Below are 26829 nucleotides of genomic sequence, written 5' to 3'. Positions count from 1 at the left end.
TCTTCATGATAACATTAAAATGATGTAAGTTGTTGCAGTATTTACTTAAACATTATTGTTATATGGAGATAATTTTTGCAGCTATTTATTTAGAAAAAACCCCATGATATTGGAAATGTTCCTAAATTATTATAATTAGGGATTTATTTACCAATAAATATTGCCAGTTTTATCTACTGTTCAAAGAGTAACCTTCTAAATTGCTTACAGCCATTAAATTGTATGAAGAACACCAACTGCAGGGTCTAAATGGAAAGAGCTCTTGTTTTGTAAAAGACACATATATCTTAGAAGAGTAAAAGAAATAGAATGTAAATAGGACGTGTGGGCCAAGCATGCCATCCCTGATCAATAATGCAAAAGGTTTAGCAGGTTTATTTGTAAACCTAAGAGCACAGATTTAGTCAGAATGGGGCCTTGTACAGTACATGAAGGTATTTAAAGGTTAGGAACAAGGAATTTCATTAATCTGGCAAATCCTCTGCTGTCATTCCCCAATCTCTTTGAATTATTTCCAAATGTATTCTCACTTCTTTTTTTTCTTTTTTCTTTTTTCTTTTTACTAATGGCTGTGTTACTAATACAGAGCTTTATTGCTAATTTAACTCCACCACAAACTGGCACAAGGAGCAAAGATTTTCAAAGTGCCTTGATTCCCAGTAATGACATTATAGCAACTATCTTTATGTTAATGTAGTTATAGCTGGTATAAAAAGGTTACAGAATCCAGCCTGCTAGCCTGCAACATTTTATCTGTGTTTCCAGTTTGCTTAAAAAAAAAAAGGAAAACATGATGTCTAATAGACTGAGGCATAGATCTGGTATTTTACAGCATCCACTGCAGCACTGAGGGACCTAAAATTTGGTGAACCACTTTTACTGCATCTTTGTGCTAAAATAAAAACCCAAACAAAAAACCCCAACACCTTTAGTAGCAGAACGTGGTCCCTTCCCTCTCCTTCCTCTCTGCCTTCCCTTTACTTCATCACAGTGAAAGAAGGAAATCTTAAGCTTTATTAAGGGTTAAGGAATAACATATTAATAGAGCAAAAATCCAGACATTCTCCTATTTGAAATGTACTATTGTTTTCTTCATTTGTCTAGAGGTCTTACCTAAAATACAGGCTATCCAAGAAGAGGTTTCTAGGGATAAAATAGCTCTCATTGTCACATACTCTTCTAAAGTTATTTTTGAAAATGATAGAAAATATTTTGCCTCTCATTTATTCTGTTCTTTTTCAATAAATCGAATATGAGAGCTTCGCTGAAGGCTGTTCAGGGAGCTCTTGCATCCTTTTTCTGACAGCTATGTTGTGACTGGGTAGTTATGTACATTTCTGTGGTGTGGAAACATGCAGGGATCTTTTTTTTTACAGGGACTAAATGTTTAAAAGAATGGAGGTATTTGAATTTTTATATGAATGTCAAAAAAAGAATATTTGCGGTTTTAATAATTCATTGTTTTCGTGTACTTTTTAGTTTTAGGTTGTAAAACAGAAGTTTGTTTGCAGATTGCAGAGTTTCTACAAATGCTTTTCAAGTGATCTGAGGTTGTCATCTGTCTGACAAAGACATTTTGTTTGAGATATTCATCATTTTGTGACGTTTGTGTTTTGTTTACACTGCTTCAGTAATTCACTTCTGGGACTAAAACTTGCTTTTGAGGTTTAGGAACACTGCAGGATGCCAAAAAAGCATCAGATTCTTCTGTATTTGAAAGCTTTTGGGCCATCAAGAGATCAAAAGCTGCCAGAATCAAACCTGAGATCTGCCATTATAAATAAGGCACTGACAATTCTTATTGTGAGAGGTCGTCCCAGGGGTGAAAGAAGCAAAGAGAAATGAATTGCCCTGACTTTTTCCTAAGAAGAATCTGGCAATGCAATGGTATTTTTTCTTTGGGAAACTTATGTGTATATTAGAAAATGGAGTCTGCCATAATACGTTCTGGTGCTGAAATAAGCATTTTAGCTCAGTTAAAAATCTATTAAGTTTAAAATAAATTTTAAAATCCTTTTGTGGACAGCAATACCAGATTCTGGGGACCAGAGCTGTCCTGGTTTCAAACTATAATTTACTCTGCTAACCTTGTATTTATATACAAAAATCTATAAAATGCAAAGAAAACATTTTTATAAACATCAAAACAGATTTTTTCAATTTACCAGACCATTTCCCTGGTTTACATTTCATGCATATATAAATGATCATAATTCTTTGCCAATTCTATTCTATAACACAGGTCTCAGCAGAAGTAACTAACTAGAGTAATTCAACATGTTTTCCAGGGGTTGTGTTTGTAATGAAACCCTTTTTTTTTCCCAGCTGTGTTTTAGCAAATTTTTTAATAATAAACATGCTGTTAATGTGATTAAACCCTTGAAGCTATTTACAAGAGGCTCCATATACGTTTATATCCGAGTGTCTTTCCATTCTTCTGTTTGTTTGCTATTGGTAAGGACATAATGCAGAACTTCTTTAGTTATCACATTGAAACTTAGCAATAAGATCATCCTAGAAAAATGTTATTTCAAAGCAATCTATAGGAATTGTTCAATAAAGAAAATGTTCTTTATATGTATAATTCAGCTTTATCTTTATTGATTTGTTCATATTTTTAATAGGTTTTAGAATTGTCACTGTTCTAGTAAAATATCCTGTAATCTGGTTTATTGTTAGGGTAATAGAGTTACAAACTTGGACAAAATTTTAATCTATCCTGCAAGGCAGTTGTTTTCTTTTTCTTATAGGCACGCTTTTAAAAGTCAATTCCTTGAGGAACAAAAAGGCTCAAAGCATGTGCTGTGAGGAACAATTCAAGAGGAATTGTCCTTTCCAAAACAGGGCACCTGCCTACCACTCACTTTTGGAAAGACGGGCATTTTTTAACACGGGGAAATCATCACGGTCATATTTTTACATCAGCACTTGATAGGAGCTGGCATGGTAGAGACAAATAAACAACACTCTTTATTAGAGCTGCCTTTAGAGGCAGGGAAAGCAGCAGGGCTGCTGGGTGGGAGAGGTTTGTGTCCTGGCTCTGGTGGTGTGATGGGTGAGCAGGGCAGTGCTGGCACTGGCACCCAGGGCAGCGAGGTCCCAGCTCGGGCAGCCTTTGGTGGCAAAGTTTGCGGTCGGTGCTGCCACAGAGCGTGGATGACTCAGCTCTCCCACCCTGGGGATCTCAGCAGCTGGGGTGAGGCTGTACTATTTAGATTTCTTTGATTTATGCCGAGGAAATCCCTAATGATCCAGAACTAGGGCAGTGCCAAGCCGTGTGTTTCACCCTCTTGAGATGCGCAGTGTGCTGCTCTCGCAGCTGACATCCCAAATCTGAATCACCATTTTATTTCTCACAGTCACATTTGCATCTTCAATCTTTATTCCTGGCATATCCAAAATTCCTGTTGAATCCGGTGTCAAGCGCATAAAGACCACAGAAAAACATTCTCCCATGCAATGGGAATTTGTGTTTTGGTGACAGAGCACTGTTTCAATTTTGTGGGAAACTCCTCATTATTTTTAAGGTCATATTAGCATTTTTTATCTATTGAAATTCTCCTGCTCCTGCCACTGCATGCACTTTTTTTTGTTTGTATTTTCCTGCCTCCCTAGTGATAAGTGGGCTCCTTCCCCTCCTCAGACTTGGCCACCAAAATGGTGTTTGCAGACTTTTGCCTCTGTGATACTCGGTTATAGGCTGGCTGTCAGAGCAGTGTTCATGAGGTGATGTAACTAGAGATATGAGCAAAATCAAGGGAAAGCTTATCATATGCATTGCAGTAAAAATAAGTGTAAACTGCTTCAGTGTTCTGGAAAGCTCAGGGCTTAAATGATACTCTGGGAAATGAGAGATGATCAGCTGTGATTACTTCGTAAGGGAACTGAGGAAAGTCTTGGATCTTTGATTACAAATTTTTTTTTTTTTGCTAATAATTTGTATCTTCTGCAGTTAAAATTTTTAAATTCTAGGAAATCTGAAAGGAGTTATATTTACATATGGTTTCCAAAAAAACTCTTGAGTCTTTTCCAAAATGAAAAAATTGAACAACATAAAGTGTGAAAGATCTTTTTGCAGCATTACGGTTAATATTGAGATGTTGTATTAAAATACTGAGTTATGAGAAGCAATGTTATCAATTTTCACATTTCCCCAGAAGGGCTTTCGGCAACTTTGAATATTCCATCAACCTGGCATATTAAAGAGTGCAGAATTTACCTGTTAAAATGCACAGAGCATTCATAGTAGCCTCATAGCAGCCTGCTGTTACTGTTGCTTTGCAGAAGAATAAGCAACCATTTAGAGATGATGTTTTCTCTACCAGGGGGGCACTTCACAGCAGATTTCTACTCTACCTTTTGGAAGTGATCTGAAGGAAAATCAAATCTGTATCTTATTGAAAGGGGCTTTGGCCACATATGATACAATTTTTTTAGAAAGATGTTCAGCACTGTACCGTATCTAGATCTTTTTGGAGTCTTGTTTTTGATGGAAAATAACCAGAATTTGTGCTGAGACTTGCTTAGTATCTGAGCAATATTTCTTATAACTCAATATTATAGTTTCAGCAAAACAACAAATACTCAGTGCTTCAAAGCCAATGAAGATGAGCAATCCATTTCCAAATTCCTTTTATTCATACGGCAGATTGATTTACATAAACTAACAAAACAATATTACACTTAAAGTTGATCTGTAACAGTAATAAAAATGTTGCTGCATCCCAAAGCTGCAGAAATGCCACTTCCAATCTACAGTGATCATTTACTAAGGATAAATGGTGCCTATGGGATTTTTGGCAAACCCAGCATCTTTCTCCCATAATTATAGGCTGTCTTAAATCCTGAATCAGAAATCCACCCATATTCAGCAAGAAAGTGTGAATGTTTGCTTAACTTTAAGCCTCTAGGAACACTTTAGGTGGAGCTAAATATTTATATGTTTGAGAGCTTTTCTGAACACAGATTTTTTTTATCCACATTTTAAGTTCGGGCAGGGAAAAATGAAGTTTTACCTCTGGCATTTGAAAGCAAAATGACCTGACTGACTGGACTGCAGTTATACTGCTCACCCCAGAAATGAGAAATTGCCATTTCTGGGCTTTTTTTCCCCCCCTTTGCAGTGACAGGGAGGAATGCCAGAGGGGAATGACACCTGTGTTACACAAATACAGCACAGGGCACCTTGCTTTAAGACACTTAACTTTCCTATTGAAATCCTCCCTATTCCTTTGTTTATCTGTTCTGTCCATGACATTGCCAAAACATGTTTATTCCACATGCTGGGAATCACCTTTGCAAACAGACAGAGATCAGCATTTGAATCTAACATTCAGCATTTCAGCTTCAGAATGGGATTTTCAAAGCTTTGAGTACAATTCATATATCCCCTTACTATTAGGGTTGGTTAAGGCAGTTCTGAGGTCTTATTCTGTGTCAAATAGGTGCACAAGAAATAGCAGGAATTACATCAGATTTCCTTCTACTTACCCTTGGGTTTTGTTTTGAAGCACAAAACTTTGAATAGTCTGTTAGTACACGAGTTACACTCTTTGAGTAGAATTCTAAGCAGTGAAAATTGAAAATACAGTAAATAGTGCTGAAGAACTGTAGAAATCATGAGCATCTCTTTTCAAATCAATACTGCAAGCTTCTGGTTGTCAATGCTAAGATTCCAATGTACACTAACACATCGATTACGTTTTCTTATAGAAATCGGGGAATTGTGTGAATGTTGCAGCATTGTAAAAGGATTCAGCTAGAAAGAGCAGAAAAACCCCCAGTATTTTAACCCTGCTATATAGAAATAGAAGGGATTATTAATTTTGCAAAGGAAAACTAGAGGGTACGTGCTCTAACAATATCCCTTATTTTCATGAAATTGATAGCATATAGTTTATATTTTCCCTCAAAAAAAAAAACAACCCAGGGTTTTTTGTCAGCACTGCAGCTACTCCAGTAAGGATCCAATTCAAATTCTGTGTAAATATAAAGGAGCTGTACAATATGGGAAACCTTTATTCTATTACTATTCAGAGCCATGCACGGAAGAACATAGAAGGTTCAAAGGTTTCATTGTAATAGCTACTAAAATGCTTGAATTAAAGAAAATAAAGGGAAAACCAAGGACCTCCGTGAATAACCTGGACACAAAGCCCATCTGTGCTTAGTTACTGGAGAAGTAAATAGAGAGGGTTTACGTTTGCAAGGCTGTGATCCCAGCAACATGACCAAGACCACTAGCAGTAATAACCAGGGGTTGTACACATCAAAATGTCATTATTTTGTGACCCATCAGAAAATACTGAGGCAAATACATTGGTGCTGGTTTTTTGAGCTCTCCCATGTATCCTGTCTTACCTTCTATGTGTTATCATCTCCTTCTTTTCCCCCACAGAATTTTCCCACAAGCTCTAGACAAACATTAGCTTTTAACACTGAAAAATGCCAGCTGCAAAAATACAAAGTAAACAATTGCTGGAAAAGCTTCATCCAAATCTCTCCCTTAGCAGGGCTTTCTTTATCTTCCTCACAAGGGCCTACACTTGAAAAGGCTTTTTCATTCTCATCTTCCAGCCTGGCTATCAGATGGATTTCTGCCTTTCTGTTTGCATGCTATTTAAATTGTGATTGTTACCTTCTGTGTGCTTAGGGGTTGAGCAAAATCACGATCCATACAAATATCAGTGCCACTCTGTCATTGTTAGTGCCACTGTCACCTGCTGCCTCGCAGTATTTTGGGTGAGAGCGTTCAGCACTCCACCTGCGTGCTTGAAGCTCTGCATCACTTTGGTGTCCATCACCAGGGTCTAATTTGTTGCTAAGTGTATCCCTTGTTGGTAAGGGAGGCTTTGATGCTGGATCATGGGCTGATTTGCACTTTTTGAGGGGCCCAGAAAATCAGTCTGTGCAGAGGGTGTAGAATGCTCCCGTATGAACTTGGTGCCACTTCATGCTCTGCTCCTCAGGACACACTTTATGCCAGTGCCCATAAACATGGGCTCTTGGTTCTTACCATAGTTCTTACATGTGGTGACTTTTTCTGGCCCTTTCCCTTTTCCAAACTGACCTCATTGTTTTGAAGCCTCCTGTGGGCCCTGCTCCATGAAGGGGATTTGGACTTGAGAACATTTCACTGACAGCCTTATCTCTTTGTATCACCACGAAGATGTTATTACTATAACTATTTCAAATCCTACAAAACTTTGTAGCATTTCTTCTCACTGGCTAAATAATTTCTATTAGGAAAAGGAAAATGTAAGTCTTTTCAGCTGCTTCCTCTTGAGGGATGTAAGATATCCGCAAATTTTGCTAACACGTTCCAGAACAGCCAGCTGTTACTATCCACCTGCAGCCATAATATTGATTGAAAAGAATATAGAACCTAAACATGGATAGCTTCTGTAATTATGCAGAATGAATTTAATACATGATGCTACTTCAAATGTCATCTGGCAGTGGCTGCAATGTGGCATGGAATGTATTAGGAAATAATTTAGCTGGTTGAGAAAGTCTCAGAGAAAGGCTATGCACTGTTTTCTCATATTCCTGAAAATATTAATGGATATGGAAAAAGGCAATGACAAGACCAACAGGGCTTAGGCACCTGTCAGTTATCAAGTAAAAAGTTGCTCACACGTCCCTGTAGCTCTGCAATTTCTCAGCAATGGAACTTGAGGAGGCTCCTTTGCCAAAGCCTGAATATATATTAAGAGATAGAAATATTAGAAGTACTGTTGTTTTTTTTTCCCCCAATCTGATTAAATAAAGATGCCTTTGTTATTTTTGCAAAAATTTTGACCTTTTGCTGCAAAGAATGGAAAAAAAAAATGACAAGAAGGTTTCAGCTTCAAATCTGTTTTAAATAACTCTGTAGCCTGATTATATGCCCTGTCAGGACTTGTGCTATTTTCTTTTTGATGAATCAACACAATCCAATATATGTCCTTTGACACATTTGCAATTCTATTGGAGATTTTGGCCCAAGGGAGCAGGGAACAGGAGTCAGTCTAATTACACAACTGCTGGCTTTCCAAATGGACATTTCTGAGTTTTCAATTGAAAGTGTCATATTATTGATGTTCAGATGAAAAGTTGAAACGGAAAGCTGACTTATGATTGCAGGAGAACAATATTGTTATTCTGTTCATTGAAAAAGTTTTGCAGTTTTCCCCCCAAAAAAGTTGAGTTGGGAGAACTTGGAGTGACTTTTTCTCTCATAATTTTTAAGTCCAACAGGTCTCAGAGGAAAGCCAGGTTAGTGGTCAGTCCATAGCATGGCATGAAACAGGGAGTAGCAATTCCTCTGTAAATCCTTTTGGAAGCTTTCTCCTGGAAGAGGTTCTACTCTCTCTGCCATAGAACTTAGTGAGGTAAAAGTGAAATCCCAGATGGGAAAGGAACCCTGGCTTGCACAGGTCTTATACCTTCTGTGGGTTTATGCCTAAGCACATTTGAGGGCAAAGAAAGAACTGCCAGAAGGGACAGATAACTGGGCAAATGCCTAAACTAGTAATTATTTGTAAAAGTATTTTTTTGACACTGACACACAGTTAAACCCCATTACCTGAAAAACACTCATGCAGCTTAAGGGTGCTGGGCTAGCATCAAACCCAGGGATATCTCCCCCACACAGACAAATACCACGAGAGAGGCTAAACTAATTTAATGGTTAGCAAAACACTATATCAAAGGTCTTGCTGTATTAAAATCCTTTGGGTCTCATTTTAATGTTGCTCTTTGCAACACCCCAGACTTCAGCATTCCTTGCTTTCAAGTAACTAAGTGAAGATCTCTACCAGGGGAAAACCACTAATAATTCACAATCTGTAATACATTTGCTGCATCACTTTCCTAAATTTTTGTTGTGTTTGTAAAGGCTCAACAGTTTCCAGTTAACAAGACACAGGTGCAGCTATGAGCGAGGCAGGTGGAGCTCTCAGTGGTCCCCAGCATCCTCCCCCCTCTGAAAGTGAGAATTTATGTTCCCCTCCTAAGCATCAGCAGGTTTTGAAAGCTCCTTAGCTGAAGAGAAAAAGGCTAAATGCTGTCAATATTAAAAACTTTTCCATTTGAAAGGACGAGTGTTCCTACAAAGGGAAAAGAAAAGCATGGGTTATTTTAAAATGTTAGCAGTAATGAATGATTTAAATTTGAAAAGGTCAGAAAAACGCTATTTGTAAGTTCTCATTGGGGATTTTGCACAGACCTGACTGTTATATTACTTGTTTTCTTCAGCATTGGTAATAGTTGCAGGTGACACTTTTTTCTTTCCATCTAGAAGTCCCTCCAGTGTAATTTATTTTTGTACAGCTTTGTTTAAGGTGCTTTGTCAGAAAAGATCCTAAAGACCTTCTGGCTCAGATACCAAAACGCAGCACGTTTTTTGGTGAGCAGGCAGCAATCCCATGTTGCCACTTTCTCACATCCATAAATGGTGTCTCAAAATCTCACAAGTCATGGGGTTGGTTCATTTTTCTTTCTTTGTGGGGTTTTTCCCCCCCCCCCTTTCTCTTCTTCTGAAGTAGATCTGCCCTTTAAAGGGATGAAAACTTACATCTTTATGGAAGGGAGGGAGGAATAAAGGGAGGGAGGGAGGGAGGAAGGGAGGGAGGGATAACCAGAACTCTTGCTGAGGCAAGAAACCAACTCAAAAAAAGGTGCAGGTTTCATGAATTCACAAAACACTGAATATCTAAAGACTCTACAGGAGAGGAGAGCAAAATATCAAGCAGCGTAAGCAAGGCAGAGCCCCACGGTATCCACCACATTTGAATCATTAATGTTCATTTAAATCACAAAAGCTCAGACTTAATTTCAGCTGAAAGGTCTTATAGTAATACTTAGTGCCCAGTTCTCTTATTTTGGCTGGTTAAATGAAGAAATTGTTCATGACTGTCTTCAAACAATTGGTCCCCAGGTACTTTGATAGCTCATACTGGTAGCATTCAGCATTGTCCACTGAACTGAAATTATTATGCTATAAATATTAAATATATTATATAATTTAAAATATTTAATATATGGATGCTACATCAATATTAAGAAGGCCTGACACTTCCTACTGCAAACCCTATTTTCAGTTAGTTAAAACTTCTCATACTTGTAATGATTTGACACAAAATTTTCCGTGCCAGGTGTCTGCCTCAGGCAGAATTTTGTGGTGTTCTATCGTGTGTTTGTTTTTTTTTTCCCCTTTTAATGTCAGCCAGAGCTGAGCAGTTATTTCTGTGAGCAGCCGGCCAGGGAAAACCATGCAAAATAAACCTGGGAGCCTTTTAGAAGGGACCAAGTGTGTCCTTCTCCTGGGGGAAGGCACTTAACCTTTGTCAAAGGTGTGACTTTCTTTTGGAAACCTGCTCCAGTTGGAAATCCTGCTGGGAGCTGGGTGAACCCTGTGTTCCCACCAGCCTGTTGGAATCTGATGGATACAGCCATCCACTCTCGGTGCCTTCAGCTCCCAGCCAAAACCACCCTGCCCTGTGCTTTCCCCCCAGACAGACAGCAGCTCCTTCCAGCTCCAGTCAGGAAAACTGCTAGCAATAAGAAAAAAAAGTGACATATTTCAACCACCTTTTCTCCTTTTCTTCATGGTTCATCTTTACCTTGCTTATGTTAAACACACTGAGCATCCCTTAATACCTGCTTGTGCTTTTAATTCCTGAAGTAGCTCTGCAAAGGGCTATAAGGAAATCTTGACATAATCAGTAAGTTTTAAGGCTAAAGTACTGAGATTTTTCTTTGTTTTCTGTCCAAATGGTTTTACCAGCAAGATACCTTCAAATTCAAACTTACTGCCCATGTTATAGGAAGAGGTCCTCCTCCTTCTTCTCTCAGTGGGCAGAACTTTCCTGCCTAGTCCCATGTTCTCCAACATCTGTCTCAGATTTGGCAGCCCCAGCTCAGAGCCTGAGACTGCAGCAATGTTCTTCCCTCGTGCTGTGAAGACACAGCACATCCTGGTGCATCCCCAGGAGCATGGTGCTGTCCTGGGAGGCTTTTCCACACCCTGCCTCTTCCACCTACCCAGAAATTGCAGATCAGTTTGTCAAAATAATGCAATAGGTTTAAGGTTTTATCCTAAATCTGAAGTGAAAGCACAGAATTACGATTTCTGGTATAGCATTAATTTGAATATTGCTTCTTTTAGTGGTATTCATACACTCCCAAATACCCAACAAGTATTTTTATTGTAAAAATTTCTGACATTTTTCTATGTGTTGATGCTCTGGAGACCAAAGTAATTTCTAGGGGATTCTAAGTACATTTAATCTAGTTTTGTTTTCTTAACTTGACATTTCTTAAATTCTTGAATACTCATTTTGGAGTATCTCAATTACATTGCTTATAAGATGACAAACATACATCTCCTATAACTCATAGAATTCAGAATAGTGATAATTTTCTTGCAAAAAAACCATTTTAATGTGCAGAGCTTGTTTCTAGTCCTTTTGCTCTTTACACTGCATATCTGGTATGTTAAAGGATATAAGTATAGACAGAAATTAGACTAAAAATTAGATTTGTTCAGCAAAACTTTGATTGCTGTATCACAGCTTTTTATGATAGCATTCAGTTCAAAGCTGTTTGCATACCTTATTGAGCAAGCTGCATATTTTTCCAGCATGTGTATCCAGTGTGTATCCTGTAGTCATTACATTTTTGCACACTTCACCGCCTGAGCTGCATGGACTATTTTAACTATCACCAGGAATACTTGACGGAGTTCAGCTGCTCATTTGAGTGCTTCAGTTTGTGTGCTTTATTGCTTCAGTGGCGTGTGTTGATAAAGTTCTGCTCTGTGCTGTTGAATTTTTGGTTCTGCCAGCCTAGCTCGGTGCCATGCTGGGGGAATTGCACGCGCTGCAAACCGCTCGCTCCGCAGCGAACGGGAGCGCTCGAAACGCTATCATCTGCAGTGTTTTGTTAAATGAGCTGCATATTTTTGTTTTTATATACATTGCTTACCCAGTTGTGTACATTTGCCCAACTCATTATACAAAATAAGCTTGATTGGAATAAGAACATTCTCTACCAGCTGTCTGCTCTGAGTCAGTATGTAACAAAATTAGCAACTTTCCCTTTCCAACAGTGACATGATTGCATCCAAAGTTTAAGGCAATTGGTTTGGAGATCTTGTTTGTTTCATTCACTCCATGCAAACATCAAGATTAACAAACCAATTTGTTGCAACTTAATTTGTTTTCAAAAATATGAACAGAGTTAAGTAACAGAGGAAAATCTGAGCATTCTAATAGGGGAAAATGCTTCCATGTAGGGCATAAAGCCTGCAGAGACCTAAATAACATCCTCTAACTTGAAGCCATCCATTGTGAATGTAAGAAGATGAAAAATAACTAGAGACCTCCCAAGGTGGATATTTAATCAGATAAGCAATATCCTAAACACTTAAAATGACAAACATAGCATTCTGTAAAGTAAGTGCTTTCTTTCTTCAAGAGTTATAAAAATAAGTTCATCTCATGACCATTAAAAATGCATGAAAACTCTTGTGCTGGGATATGTAGTTTCCTCACTACCTTTGGTGCAAAATTCAATTACCACCTTCAAGAAAGTGGTTTTCTCAACTTGCTAGTTTTTCATGTCAGTTCTAGTCAAACCTACAGGCTATTTTTAGATTTTGCTTTTACTGATCTGCAGAATTTGCAACGTAGATGTATGTGCTCCCATTCACAAAATCTTCAGCACTACCTTACCTCAAAAAAACTTGCTTAATTTTTCTGGAGTCCAGAGCTACTTAGGGCTATGCTGTTCACCTGGCATCCTACCTGCCCCATGGGAAAGGATAAATGTGCCTGGTTCCTGTTTGTGTCCCACTGCTGGTCCCTTTCACCTCATCACTCCCTGTTGTCTGAGCAGACTGCCTGGAAGGTCCAGATGTGTTTTTGCTAAGTTTTACATATAAAAGCTTAATTGATCTTACTGTTTCACCCAAAATTTGTTTGATTTTAAAGAGTGATCAATCACTTCTTAGGCTTCTCATAGACCATTATGAAGGGTGCCAGCATTTAACTAGCTTGTTCTAAAAGAAAAGTGTGAATATAATTGTTAGTGGTTTGTCTTCACTTCTACCTTTAAAAAACAAATGTAAAGAGAGACGTAGAAATTGAAAGTATCACTGTATTGTGGACTGTTTTATAAAAACTAATTTAGACTTCATATTTTGTTTTGTTGGAGTACATCAGTGCTGGGTATCAAGAGTACAACAAATGAGGGATACTGCATTTACCATCTGAAAAGTCAGTGTACTCCATGAGATGAGCTAGATCAAATTTAGACTTTCGTAACAGAGACAGAATAAGTAATTTTGTATGAAATGACTTGAAGCAGACAGATGGTAAATAAAAAGTTTTTGTCTGTTTTCTCTTGTTGTCCCTCTGTATTAATTTGCTTTTAGTATCAGTCCATTACCCTTTAAGATCGAAATTTTGCTCTTCCTCGACCTGTTAACCAGTTTCCCCAAAGTTTTAGTTTAAACTAAGATCAGGTTTAGAATATTTTCTTCTTATCTATCATATTCAAACAACAGATGGCTATGTGCAATCTCTGTGTAGGTATCCTGTACACTTTTTGCAAAGGAAAATTCTTCCTTTTTCCAGGGGAAAGGAAGAGAAATATTCCTGTCTTTGGGGGGAAAAAAAAAAATCAGGAAACTTTTTTTTTGCTGCTGCTGCTGTGTGAAGGCTCAGAAGGGTGGGGGATCACCAAAAATTCTTTGCAGAAAGGGTTGTTAAGGATTGGAACTGTCTGCTGAGGGAAGATGTTGCCTCCTCCAGAGGGATGTAGATGTGATGCTCAGGGATGTGGTTTACCCATAGATTTGGAAGTGCTGGATTAATGGTTGGACTTGATCTTGGAAGTCTTTTCTGACTTCAGCAATTCTGTGTTTCTATCCTATGATTCTATGAAGCAGATGGAAGGTTTTCCCAAGGAATGCTACCCCATGTCCCAACCACCTCTGTAATGTTTACATTATCACATCAATGCAGCACATTGGACTTGCTCTGCTTATTTTTTCATCTGGCTAGGATTCCTACTGAAAAATCAGCATGCTAAGTTAAAAACATATATTTCATATGTATCAATGCAGTATAAAACAACATGGACATTTTAAATTCTTAGATCAGACAGGATATCCATTATCTGAGGCCTATGGAGAATAACAATAATACATAAGGTACACATCTATTTCATATATTATCTGTGTATATTTTTATGCATCTGGTATAGACAACACACATAGAAACTTTCAGAATTTATACCTGATCTCTTTTTCTTTTTTTTTCCCCTCCAGAGAGTAATTTTCAATGTTGTCAACTTCAGTAAAACAAAAAGCCTCTACAGAGATGGGATGGCTCCAATGGTGAAATCCACAAGCCGTCCAAAATGGTGAGTTATTCTCTGAAAGAATTAATGAGATGTAAATGTTTTACTTGGCACTTGTACCAAAGACCCCGTGGTTGAGGAGCACTTTTACCTGAGAGTATGAGAACCTTGATACGGCAGCGTTGTGAGGACAGGTTCTCTTTGGAGCACATGGACAATGTGAATTCTGGACCTTGTTTCAAGAGACATGACTGAAGTGGTGTCCATTTGAGCAAACTGAGCAGTCAGGGCTTGGGGTGAATTGTTTTCCAGTGACTGTCCAGCTCTTAGGACAGTAATTGTATTTTTATCCTGCATTAGTCTCCTGAAAAACCCCTGCAAATATTGTGGGAGATGAACTGGGGTTGGTCTGGTTTTGAAAAGCTGCTTGGAATTGTTCAGCCTATTTTGGGATGGCTGGAATTTGGTAAAGTCAGCTCTGCCACGTCAGTTGACCTCGTGTGAATGAGCAGTGCCTGGTCTAAGACAGAGGGAGGCCAAACAGCCTCATCGTCAGCTGCATGAAATGTACAAAGCAGGAAGTCATGTGCATATTAAACATGTGAATACCCATATAGATTGTACATTTTCTCAAAGCAAATGTAATGAAACATCTACTGTGAATAATAATATGCAAATCTAGTGAGTCTGAATGCATGCAAGACTCCCAAGAATTATATGATTTGCCTTTGCCAGGAGACTTGTTTGAATATGGATAGTGAGGTTAGGCCAGAGGTGTACAGTAAGTTATTCTTGTCAGCCTTCACAGCTGCTACTTTTTATTGGTTAATTAGTAATACATTTGATCAAGGTGGACATTATCTGGGCTTTATAAATATATCTTTCTTAAATGATTCAACTGTCACAAATTTTCCACTCAGGAGATGGAAATGGTCATAAGTTTGTTCTCATAGTGTGGCTTCCTCTTCATGTGACCAACAGAATGGATATTTGGCTTTTTGTCTTGATGATAAGGTCATATGGACTGTCTCACAGTCATTGGAACTGAGTCAATTCCAGTTCAGTAGGAACAGGTAATAACATTGAAAATTAATTTAAAAAATCCATTGCATTTAGCGTTTTTGTAGCAAAAGTCACGTTAATTGTGTTTACTATTTAACTTCAGAAAAATCTTTTGGGGCATTTCAGGGCCACATTTATCAAGCATATTTTAATCATCTTTCAAAACCTTTTCCTTCTCTCACTGGGGTCTGGCATCTGCAGCTAAGCCTATTGTGTTTTAAGTTTATCTATAAATCAGATATTGCTTTCATACAAATTTTATGCCTTACTTCGGTTTCAAATTAAAGTGTAAATCTTACAAAACAATGCAAAATTGACTTATTTTTTTAGAACATAGAGGCTCCTTCACTATTTTTAAAACAGATTTCTCTTCCACTTCCCCGGAGACCTATTTATTTTTGTGTTTTATATTTTTAGAGGATGTATTTTGCTCCCATGAAAGTGAGGAATGAATAACATTGCCTGAAGCCAGGCACAGTGTAGGCAGCAGGTGCTGAGCAGCTTCCTTTTACAGGGCTACTACCACACTTTAATCCTGTTTCAAAAATTCAAGATGCAATTTTTTTTTTCTTTAAAAAGATGATTATTCTATTAAGATATTTTTATTTTTTTCTAATAGTCTGCATATGAAAACATCTTGCTCTGCTTTGAAGGTGCACATTAATTCATACTGTTATCATGGACCTTAGTGATATTGGGGTCTACTCAGTATAATTTTCTGTCTTGATGTTAATAGGATTTATGCATGTGTTTTCCAAGTGGGAAAACATATATATTATTTTTGGATATATGAGCTCTATCAGGGATGTCTTCCATTTGGATTATGCCTGTCACAGTTACCTCTGTATCTGTTTCCATGGCATTCTGCTGCAACCTGTAAACAAAATTTTCTCTTTCTCTGTTTGCTGAAATAGGATTTGCCAGTCCTTGCAGCTGCTGTTGCAGCACACAGGTGGTTGTGGTCCTTCAACAGGAGCAGGGCAATATCCAGCTGCACTGCTTGGATGCTGTTTGATGTTTTGTAAGCATTAGTCCTGTGAGCAATATTGCATCATTCAATGCTGCAAAAGTGCTGAGCTTTACATGAGGGGAGGAAGGTGTGGAAGGAAAATATTAAAACTCTCCACATCCTGTTAGGGTTTATGTCAGCATAGCAGTTTAGTGGACACAATGTAATTAAATTAGAAAATTATATATTAATTATGAAAAGCTGAAGAAACACCAAAGTTTTTGAAATCCAGTTGAAAGGAAGATTACCAGTAGCCATGGGCTACAAAAACTGTAGCCCATGCTTCATCCCTGAACTCCTCTGTATGAAATATTTGAGGAATTAATCATTATTGTGCCTGCCTGTGGAGCCATTTGTTCCATGCCAAAATTCACCCAGCTTCCTCTGGCCACACTGATAGGCACAACTCTGTCACACATAACTATTCCTCCCCCTTTTTTTAGATAATCAATTTTGAGTTTTAGATGATAAATTGCCCGTTTTCCTTTTTTGCATTTGAGAGATATATGTACATTATCCCTCTTTATAACAGATGTTCAAGCCTGAGTTATGGCTTTTTGATTTAAATGAGAAACTTCCTACTGTATTCAGGCTAGAATTTGACCGTATATGCTCACAAACCCCTGCATATCAAAAGTAGATTGGCCTCCAGAGACTGTGAATTTTAATATTTGTTTTGAATGTGGTTATGCAAACATGGCTCCAAGCTTTGCAACACTTTGTGAGTTTGATTCTTGACTCTGGAACAAATTGCTGCCAAGTGCTCTTGAAGTAGAGAGTGTGTCAAACAGAGATCAACGTTTTTGACCTGTATTCTCTTGCCCTGTGGGGTAAGATCTTTAAATGCAGACAGCATCAAGGTTCAGCTCAGTGTTACTGATGCAAATGGAGTATATCACTGTCATCAAAGCACTCTATGTGGACACAGATGTTCTGGTGTTGACATATTCTTCTCTTTTGAAGTAAGGCCAAACATTTCCAGTAATGAGCTACTGGAAAAGAGGAAGCAGTAGGGATATCCTTGAGGGATAAGCAAAAATATAGGTTTCACTGTAAAGAAAAAGATTTCTTTTAAAAAAATTTAAAAGCCTGAAAAAAAATTCTGATTAAAGTGATATATATGTTTTCCCACACGTGGTCATGGACACTAAATAATAAGGGATTGTATTGGTTGTATCAAATTTCACTGCATCGAAGCACAGCTCACATATAGAAATACAGCAATGTGTCACACCTTGTGACATCAATTGCTTTCCACAGCAGACTGGACAAGATAAAACTAAAGGTTTTATTGCAAACCAAGGAAATGGACCATGTCACTTTTACATTTTGCTTAAAATTAACTGTTTTTTCAGCTATATTGTGGCAAGATTTTAGAGAATTGGAGGGCATTTTAAAATCAAAAATTACTATTTATAATTTTTTATTATAAAACCTCAGTATCATAAAGACCTGTTCTGATTTGCCTCTGTGTCTTTTTTTCCTGTTTAGTGGAGGTGAAGAATTTGAAGGGAGATGGATTTGAGGAAATTGAATTTTGGCTGTGTTTATGGACTTTATACTGTAATCCTATTTTTCTTTGCTGCTTGATTTAAGTACAATATTATTTTTTTGCAGTTTCTTAATCATGATTTCACACTAAGAGCTCTGTCTTTGGAAGTAAAGGTAGTAAAGCCTACCACGTGGGCGTAGCAGTGGAAGACCATCTAAGTACATATACTGTACTATTATATTGATTGCACAAAGTTTTACAAGTTTCTCAAAGTTAAATAGAAGAGTGAGTTGTTCGAGAGGCAGCAGATTTTCCAAATGATGAAGTGAGCAAATATTCCCTTTGGGCAGAGAACAGCTATAACTCTTGATTATTCAGTGTGAGCATTGCCTCATTGGGGACATTAGTTTTTCAAATTGTGCTAATCTTTTAAAAGTAACAACTGGCCACTCATCACCTTAGGTATTTCAGCAAGATCATGTGCAAAACTCTAATTAGTATTTATAGAACAGCAACTCCTCCCAGTAGAATAGTAGTGGTAGCTGGCAAATATCTGGTTGACACCTGTTAAGTCTTTAGACATCCATTGTATTTTATTCTGCATTTCAAATGAGCAGAGAGCAGTAGGTGAAGTCCCCATAATTAAGGGATAAAGGATAATAAATAACATGGCTCTTGAGTGGATGAACACAAGGTTAAAGGCTGTTCTGCAGTTTTGATGCTGTATTTCAGGAACTGTTTGTTTGGAAGTTGTAATGCTAGCTAAAATATTATTGAGCCTTCAGCATACGGAGGATTTATGTCTAGATCTAAATGTGTTTTGTTTATAATGTCAGATTTCAAACTGCTTCTTGGCAAAGCAGTTGCTTTCTTCCCTGTCTTTTATCTCACTCGGCACTGATGGCTTTTAACCGGGTAGCTCCTTTCCCCAGCAAGCACTCTGCTACCTCTGCTGCTGTAACATCTACTGCTAAATGCTCACAACACATTGCTTCTGAAGTGTTTTCCTATTCCAGCAAACCTGGAAGAACATAAAAACTTCTGGGTAATTAATTCAAATTTGAATCTGTATGTATCTTGGTAAATATTGTCATGATGAGGAATTTTGGTAGACATCAAGAAAAGCAATGTAAGTTTTATGAACAATACTCCCATATGTTCCATTCATCAGAAGGGGACAAGTCTGAGAAAATCTGAATTTTGAGTAGCTAAAATGTGTTGCTTCTTGCCAAGTTTCTTTAACATTTGTGTCTACAATGCAGTGTTACAATCACTACCATGTCTACCAGGCTGCATTATACATTCTGAGACTTTCAGCAGCATTTTTAGTATGTATTTATATATCTTTAGCCATAAGATAAGCTGTTTGTGAAATGAGCTGTCATTTGTGGTGAAACAGTTTGAGAATAAAGCACTAAATATATATATAGCTTGCTAATCTGAAAGACTAAAATTGCTTACTATAAAATATATAGCAGGCTGGGGCTGGTGATAACATCACCTGAATTTAGGTAAAGAAGATGAACAAGCTGTTATCATTTACCTGATTCCTTGCTTGGCCTATTTTACAACTTTGGCTACTCTTGGAGGTTTGTTCTTTTGCCAGCTTTATAATGTCATGTGTGCTTGCTCCTGCTCTCCTGAGGGATGTGGTGAGGATGCTTTTGGAGGTTCAGGAACACGTCCCGTGGCACAGGTGGGTGTTGAGGCAGCCCTTGCCAGGAGCAGCTCCAGCTCCTCAGAGCTGTCCCCTCCCTCATCCTGGTACAGCTCTGCACAGGAACATCAGGCTGGGAGTGGGCCCTGGCCAAAACCAACCTGTCAAGGAAGAGAAAGAGGACTTGGTTTGGGTCATGACGGAGATCCAGAATCAGCTGAATAGCTCCAACCACAGGAGAAGGAAGGGAGTTGGGAATAAGTGGCAGCGACGAGGGAACGGGGGTAGCAGCTCACACAAAAATGCCTTGAGAATTTTCTGTGGAACCACAGCCTTCATTTCAATAACTTCTAGCATTTTATTTGGAGAAAATAGGGAGAAAGGCATTTCAGTATCGATCTTTTGAAATCCCATGTTGCGTGAAAAGCAGAAGTTTTGTCTTGGTCTTAGTGCAGATCTTTGGAAGAAAATAAGATCTTTTTAGACAGGTTTCAGGTTGGCATGTATATTAAAGTGAAATAACTGCCAATCCCTGGGTAAATTAATGTTTGTGTGAATATTGTGAAATAACAAAAGAAACAGTTTTAACCACTCTACAAACCTATAAAAGAAACATTCTCTTCCTCTTTCCCAACTCAGTAGAGGTGGTTATTCCTGGAAGTAGAGGAGGTTCCATATCACTGTTATTAACAACAGCTTTTGTGGAAATAGAGGAGAGATTATATTCTGCTGAAACAATGTATGAGTGAGATCACAAAATTAATGTGTTTATTGTGTAGATTAAATGGGATTTGTTTGTGCCAAGAAAGTAAGTTATATTTTATTGGAGGGATACTTCACTGTAAATTTAAGATGGAATTATGTTGGAGAAAACTAATAACAAGGAAATTAAATTAATATGAAAGAATGTAAAGAGTTTTAGGATTCAAACAGAAAATGATGAAGGTATTCCAAAGGCTGCTATGACATCATGAAAAACCCTGGTTGTTTTATATATATGTGTGTGTTTCCTCATCATTTATCTAACTGATCTTCTATAAATCAATTCATTTAGATTACAGCAGAGTCAAAAGGCCCCAGCCAGGATCAAGACTTATTGTGTTTAGTGCTGTGGAAACACGTAAACAGACAAAGTCCTTTTCTAAAGTTGTGAAAATTTTATGATTGATTTCAGTAAGAGCAAAGTTAGGCCAATACTGAGCACTTCTGAAAATTCCATCCTTAAAGATTTATTCCAAGCAGTAACTGTTTAAAAAATGACATACTGCTTACATAAGAGTCTAAATATTTGATGGTTATAGTATTTACATCTAAAGCACCAGAGGCTATGTGCTTTAATACCTCAATCTGTTTCCCATATACTCTGTCAACATGAGTTCCCCGCATTGATTGAGGGCACTCTGTGATCCCTAAGGTTGTATTCATGAAAGGTTACCCCTGGTACTACTTTATTCATGAAAGGTTTGAAGCACACAGGAAACAAATGGGTTTGTTCCTGTTAGGTGCATTTTTGTCATCTATAAATACTTAATTACTGGGGTTCTGATGAGGAATTCAAAAATCTTAATAGCGTAGAGTTGCGTGAAAATAGCTCCTCCATCGCCGGTGCGAACCACAATGAAATTTGCAGCTGGGAGATTTTGTGGCAGTTTAAAACAACTGAATTGTAGGCTTTTCCCACTACAGTCCATGGTATTGAGTTTAATAGCTGCAAAATATGACCAGAGCTGTGCATTATATCCCATCCTGAAACAGGTCATTCTCTCTCCTCAGGTGATGGGCATTTGGTGGAACTGATTGCATGAAAAGCGTTCACAGAACTGGGTCCCTAACCTTGGCAGGTTTAACAAAAAGTACATAAAATTGAAGCTTTTTTCCCCCCAAAATGAGTCTGTAAGTTAGATAAATATGGGCAGCACTGAGCTCAAAGTAGAGTCAAACTACCAAGAGGACATTGCAGCTTTCCATTGCAATTTTATACTTTGGACTAATGGAGTGAAGCAGAATGAAAATCACCTCTGTTAAGAATGGCATTTATCAGCTGTAAGTACTTAGTAGTAAGAGCTCTACACAGACAAAGCTGAGTGTCACCAAGAAATGTACTTGAAAATCAGACTGTTAACACAAGACTACACAAATAAGAGCCAAAAACTGTAATCAGAAAATGTAACATCTCTTTAAGAATCTTTTAATGGTCTGAAGAGTGCTAGACAAGTTGAATTTAACAAGATGTAATAACCTATGACATAATATAATTGAGAATGCACCAGGACGCAGCACAGTCAGGTTAAATTTTGGCTTTCCTTCACTTAGCCTTGCAACTTTAAAAATATTTCAACAGAGGGTTTTAAAAATACATATTACTGTTTAAATTTACATATGACGTAAAAGCATAGAATGTGCAATACATCTGAAATACAATTCTGAGCAATGTTAGGGCTGGAACACCCAGCCTAATATTTTTTAATGTTCGTATGAATCATTAACAACAAAGTTTTTATTCATTTGCTGTGAAGAAACAATGTTTAGTGCAGAGGAAAAGGTGCGAACTTCTGATAAAAGTGAGACCATTATCAGGCGCTTGCCTTATATTCGAAGTGCCATGGTAAAAGTCAAAGCAATGAGTTCAATTTCTCTTTTAATAGAACATAAAATAGAAGACAAAAACATTTTGCTGTACTGTGGAAATTGAGAACTGTAGAGAAAATAAGCAGTAAATAAGTATGGTAAGTGATAATGCAGGAACAGAACATTAAAATAATAGGTGCTGTATATTGAACTTGGACTCACGGGATTCAACAGTTGTACACAAACCCAAAAGATAAAAATCTGATTTTTATGCTGAGATTACTAGGGATAAGTTATGAATTAACTTCTGTATGATATGGCACAGATTTGAGAGAATTAAAATTTAATGATAATGCAATAGGGATAAAATCTTTCCTGTATCTCTAGATGCTGAGGCAGTGGTTAAAGTTTGTTTTTAAAACTGCCTCAAGTAGGATTATTGAATTCCAGCTTGAAAGTGAAACTTCGCCTTCATATTAAGCATCTCTGAGATTGAAAACCGAGCAAGAGCTCTCCTAGCGTGATTAGAAAGTATCCAATATTTTTTGGCAGCAAATACTAATTCCAATCATTCTGTCTAGTACTGCTCAGGCAGCACGAGGATAACTGGCTGTCAAATGCTTTGGGTAATGGAAAGGTGAGGCTCCAGGCTCTCAGTGGAAAGCTGGCAGCTTTGCTGTCAGTTCCCTGCCTCTGGAAAATCAGAGTGCTGCTGGGGAGGGATGGGCTGGGTGAGTCTGGGCAGCGCTGGCTCTCGGCTGGAACAGCATCCCTTCGGAAACCACAGGTCTTTAGAGGAGGTTTGAAGGACACAGTGCCTTCATAAGCACCCCCAGACACTCAGGTGCAGGTTTCCCTGCCTTGTGCCGAGCAGGTCTGGGTGGGATGCAGGGCTGGTTTATCTTTATGGGCTCCCGGGGTATTGGGCAGCCGGTCTGGGGTGGCATTCCCAGGTTGGACATGCCCACAGCACGGCCCTGAAGGTGGGTGCAGGAGAGCAGCACAGGTGGGTGCAGTAGAGCCCTGCAGGTGTGTGAGCAGCACAGGTGGGTGCAGTAGAGCCCTGCAGGTGTGTGAGCAGCACGGGTGGGTGCAGGAGAGCCCTGCAGGTGTGTGAGCAGCACGGGTGGGTGCAGGAGAGCCCTGCAGGTGTGTGAGCAGCACAGGTGGGTGCAGGAGAACAGCACAGGTGGGTGCAGGAGAGCCCTGCAGGTGTGTGAGCAGTGCAGGTGGGTGCAGGAGAACAGCACAGGTGGGTGCAGGAGAGCAGTGCAGGTGTGTGAGCAGTGCAGGTGTGTGAGCAGTGCAGGTGTGTGAGCAGCACAGGTGGGTGCAGGAGAGCAGCACAGGTGGGTGCAGGAGAGCCCTGCAGGTGTGTGAGCAGTGCAGGTGGGTGCAGGAGAACAGCACAGGTGGGTGCAGGAGAGCAGCACAGGTGGGTGCAGGAGAGCCCTGCAGGTGTGTGAGCAGCACAGGTGGGTGCAGGAGAACCCTGCAGGTGCCCACCCTCAGGGCTGTACCTGCTGCAGGTGGATGGGAGCAGCCCCTCGGGGCGGCCCCTGTGCCCCACAGCCGGCGGGGGCTCTGGGGCAGGGGGGATTGCACAGCTCCTACACCGCAGCGGCATGTGAGCCCTCACCTGATTCTGTCTTTTAACGGTGATGGGTGTGCGGGTACTGTTAAAAATATTGACAAAGAAGCCATAAAATGTTTATTTGAGCTGGACTTTATTTGTTTGAAAGAAAGTGCCCCGCCCGTGCCCGGGCTGAGGGAGCCCTGCCTGTGTTGGGGCTGTGCCCTGCCCTGGGGGCACCTCCCCTCAAGGGTTGCCTTGTGCCCTTTTCTGGGCTTATCCTCTGCTTTGTTTGGGGCTTTTTTCCCATTCTGTGCTCTTGTGCAGTCACCACCAAGCCCCATGAGAGGCTGACATCCACGGGAGAGGATGTGGGACTTGCTGGCACACCCTGTCCCTTCAGAGGTACCTGTAGGTGTGTGAGCAAGGTGTGCGCGCTCGCTCCGCTGCCATCTGCCCCAAAATGTGTGGGTGTCATGAGAAGCACAGAAATGAGTAGATAATGTCCTCCCAGCAGCTCAAGGATTAGATTTTTATTAACGATCGATTGTTAATTTATTAGGGACTTGCACTGGGTAACTGAACTTGTAGTAAAATGAAACGAAATGGTAAAATTAGTAACTTCTCTAATAGGGAGTTGCTATTGAGATTGCTGAAGGAAATGATGTTTTTGTTTGCTTTTTGTTTGAATATATCACTGTTTTTTAGCCTTTCTGAGGTGCTGCTGTAACAAAATATCTGAATTCATTCTGTGGAGAATTCTTTTGGCATTGTTTATTGGAAATATGTGATACCATTTAGAAAATTTAAAGGCACGGACATTTCAGCTTAAGATAAAGAGATTCAACTTAAAAGGATAGATTTACCATAGAAAGGAATTGAGGAATATCCAAATTAAAGTAACTTATTGTGCCTTTTAGTATTTGATAAAATCCTCTCCTGATATTTTTTTTAGTGGAGTTAAAAAAAATACCAGTACCTCATGGCTTCACAACTAGAAATGATATAATAATTTAGCTTTGATAAGACAAAGAACTTTTTCCCCATCTGCTATGGTACTGGATACTTTAATGTTATGGTTGTTTTTTAAATGTCATTCAGTCAATGAAGGGTAGTCATGTAGAATGTGTATTTTTCTGTGTAGTTTTTTTTTTTATTAAACATAATTCCCTGGGCTCTCCTGAGGGACTGTCTCTATCCTGGGGTACTGGTGGAAAGGATTGTGATGCAAATCCTGCCCAGGAAGTGTTTGGCTTGTTTCAACTCTGTGAACTTGAGGAATGACTCAGCCAGGGGAAAAGTGCTGCTGCATGTGCAGTCAGAAGGGCTTTGCCTTCCAGAGCAACTTCTGTAGCTAAAAGCAAAGTAAGTCAAGATAAGTAGGGAAGGAATCACATTCAGTTTCACTGACTGTTAACCCCTGCAGGGAAAAAGCTGATTCTTGCTTTGAAAGGAGGAAAAAAATGAGAAGTACTGTGTGTGTACTGGGTGAAATGAAGGGGAATTGATTTAGGTGGGGATGATGGCTATAAATACAGTTTTCTGTATAAGTTAAAAGACAAACAAACAACAAACCCTGTGCTGTATGTCATTCTCTTCCGGAGTACATGCTCATGTCAACTGTTACATTCCTGCCTGAAATCTGGGGTTTTTAAAACCAGAAGACTATTTGCAATTGGAAAATGTCACTTGGAGGAAATTTCCACAAGAGTGGAAATTTCCCAGCTGATGTGAGGTACCTGTAAATCAGAAGTAAGCATCTGTGATCTGTGTGGCTGCAGTCTTTGAGGAGAGGCTCAGAGTACAGAAAAGCGAACAGAGCATTCTGGATTTGTCATTTCTAATACTCATCAACTTGTTTCTGTGTGCTGTGGAAGTACAGAAGCCAATAACCTGAATGAATCATAAATGTCTGGGGTGGGTGTGTTGGTATTTTCATACGTGGGCTGCTCCTTCAATTTGTTTCCCTTTCTTTTTCTTTTGGCAAAGAATTCCAAGTTTGCACTAAGGAACTGGGCTTTACAAACATATCTGAGTAGAGGAAGTGAAGGAGTGGATACAAATGGCAAGAAAATAGTAGCCTGGAGTGAAATGTGTGACTGTGCCTGGGGCCTCTGGATGCTAAAATTAAAGAAGGAAATAAGTTACATGTTGACTGCTTGTTCTTCTAGATAGAAAGGAAACAGCCAACTTAACCATAACCAAGGATGGAAAACTGCATTTTAGTTCTTAGCAGCTGCTGCACAACAGAGCAGAGTGTTTGCATTCACAGTACTGCCACTGTGTGGCTTCCCCTGAAATTCTGCAGGTAAGGAAAGATCTTTAGCAAATTATCAGGACACTCAAGGCAGCAGATAAATGTGGCAAGAAGAGTGATGGCAGTGAACATGGCATGGTGCATTTCCAAAGGTTTGCTTTTTTTCAGTTTTGGTGTTGATTTCAATTTGCCTTCCTTGAAGGAGGGGTTTCATGCTTGAAAAGTTTCTGCCCTCCAAATATAGGTTTTCAGCACAACCTGACATTTCAATACCTTAATATTAACACTTGAAACTGAAGGTTCCTTCTGTTCTTTGTTTCAAGGGTTGGTACACAATTTTAGGTCCAAATCAAACTTGTTATTAGAGTTTCTTTTAAAGGTTTGTGTTTTTGGAAAGTAGAGTGCAATGAAATAAAGATATCCACTGACAGAATCTTGTGCTAATATAAATAAAGGCTGCTTGTAGCTTTAATTTAACATGTAATTAATAAAAGATATCTCTCTTGAAGCCACCAAAAATGTGAATTAATGTTTGGAAAACCTTCTGGTAAGTGAAGCTGAGATTCTTTGTAGCAGATGCACCACATTTACAAGTATCACTAATATGATCTGCCTGACAGCATGAGCCACATGCCTGAGAGCTTAATGGTCACTAATGCCTCAATAAAAGCTATTTATTGGAGTATATTTTTTAAAATACACCTTTAAGTGCAGATACTTGATATTTTGAGTTCCAATTTCAAAATGTGCTTCTGTACTCATTTCTCATGTTGGTATCCTACAATTTTTGCATTGGGAGGGGATTATAAACAATTTAAATACAAAAAAACCACTCTGACCCTAAGTGATACAATACAGATATTGT

The 26829-nt window shown here is 38.8% G+C and overlaps 1 protein-coding gene across 5 annotated transcripts in view; it reads left to right on the top strand.

Moving 5' to 3' along the window:
• The window catches only part of LOC107208051 (BEN domain-containing protein 5), an 880445-nt gene that overhangs the window by 202749 nt on the left and 650867 nt on the right, over positions 1–26829 (top strand). For all 5 annotated transcript variants that reach the window (XM_015635922.3, XM_015635926.3, XM_015635921.3 and 2 more), the window contains exon 4: positions 14315–14409. In XM_015635922.3, coding sequence (XP_015491408.1) covers positions 14315–14409 — 95 coding nt within the window. The remainder of the gene's footprint in view (positions 1–14314; positions 14410–26829) is intronic.

This window comes from Parus major, chromosome 8 (assembly GCF_001522545.3).
Source record: "Parus major isolate Abel chromosome 8, Parus_major1.1, whole genome shotgun sequence".
Lineage (NCBI taxonomy): Eukaryota > Metazoa > Chordata > Aves > Passeriformes > Paridae > Parus > Parus major.
This window is presented reverse-complemented; position numbering and strand designations above follow the sequence as displayed.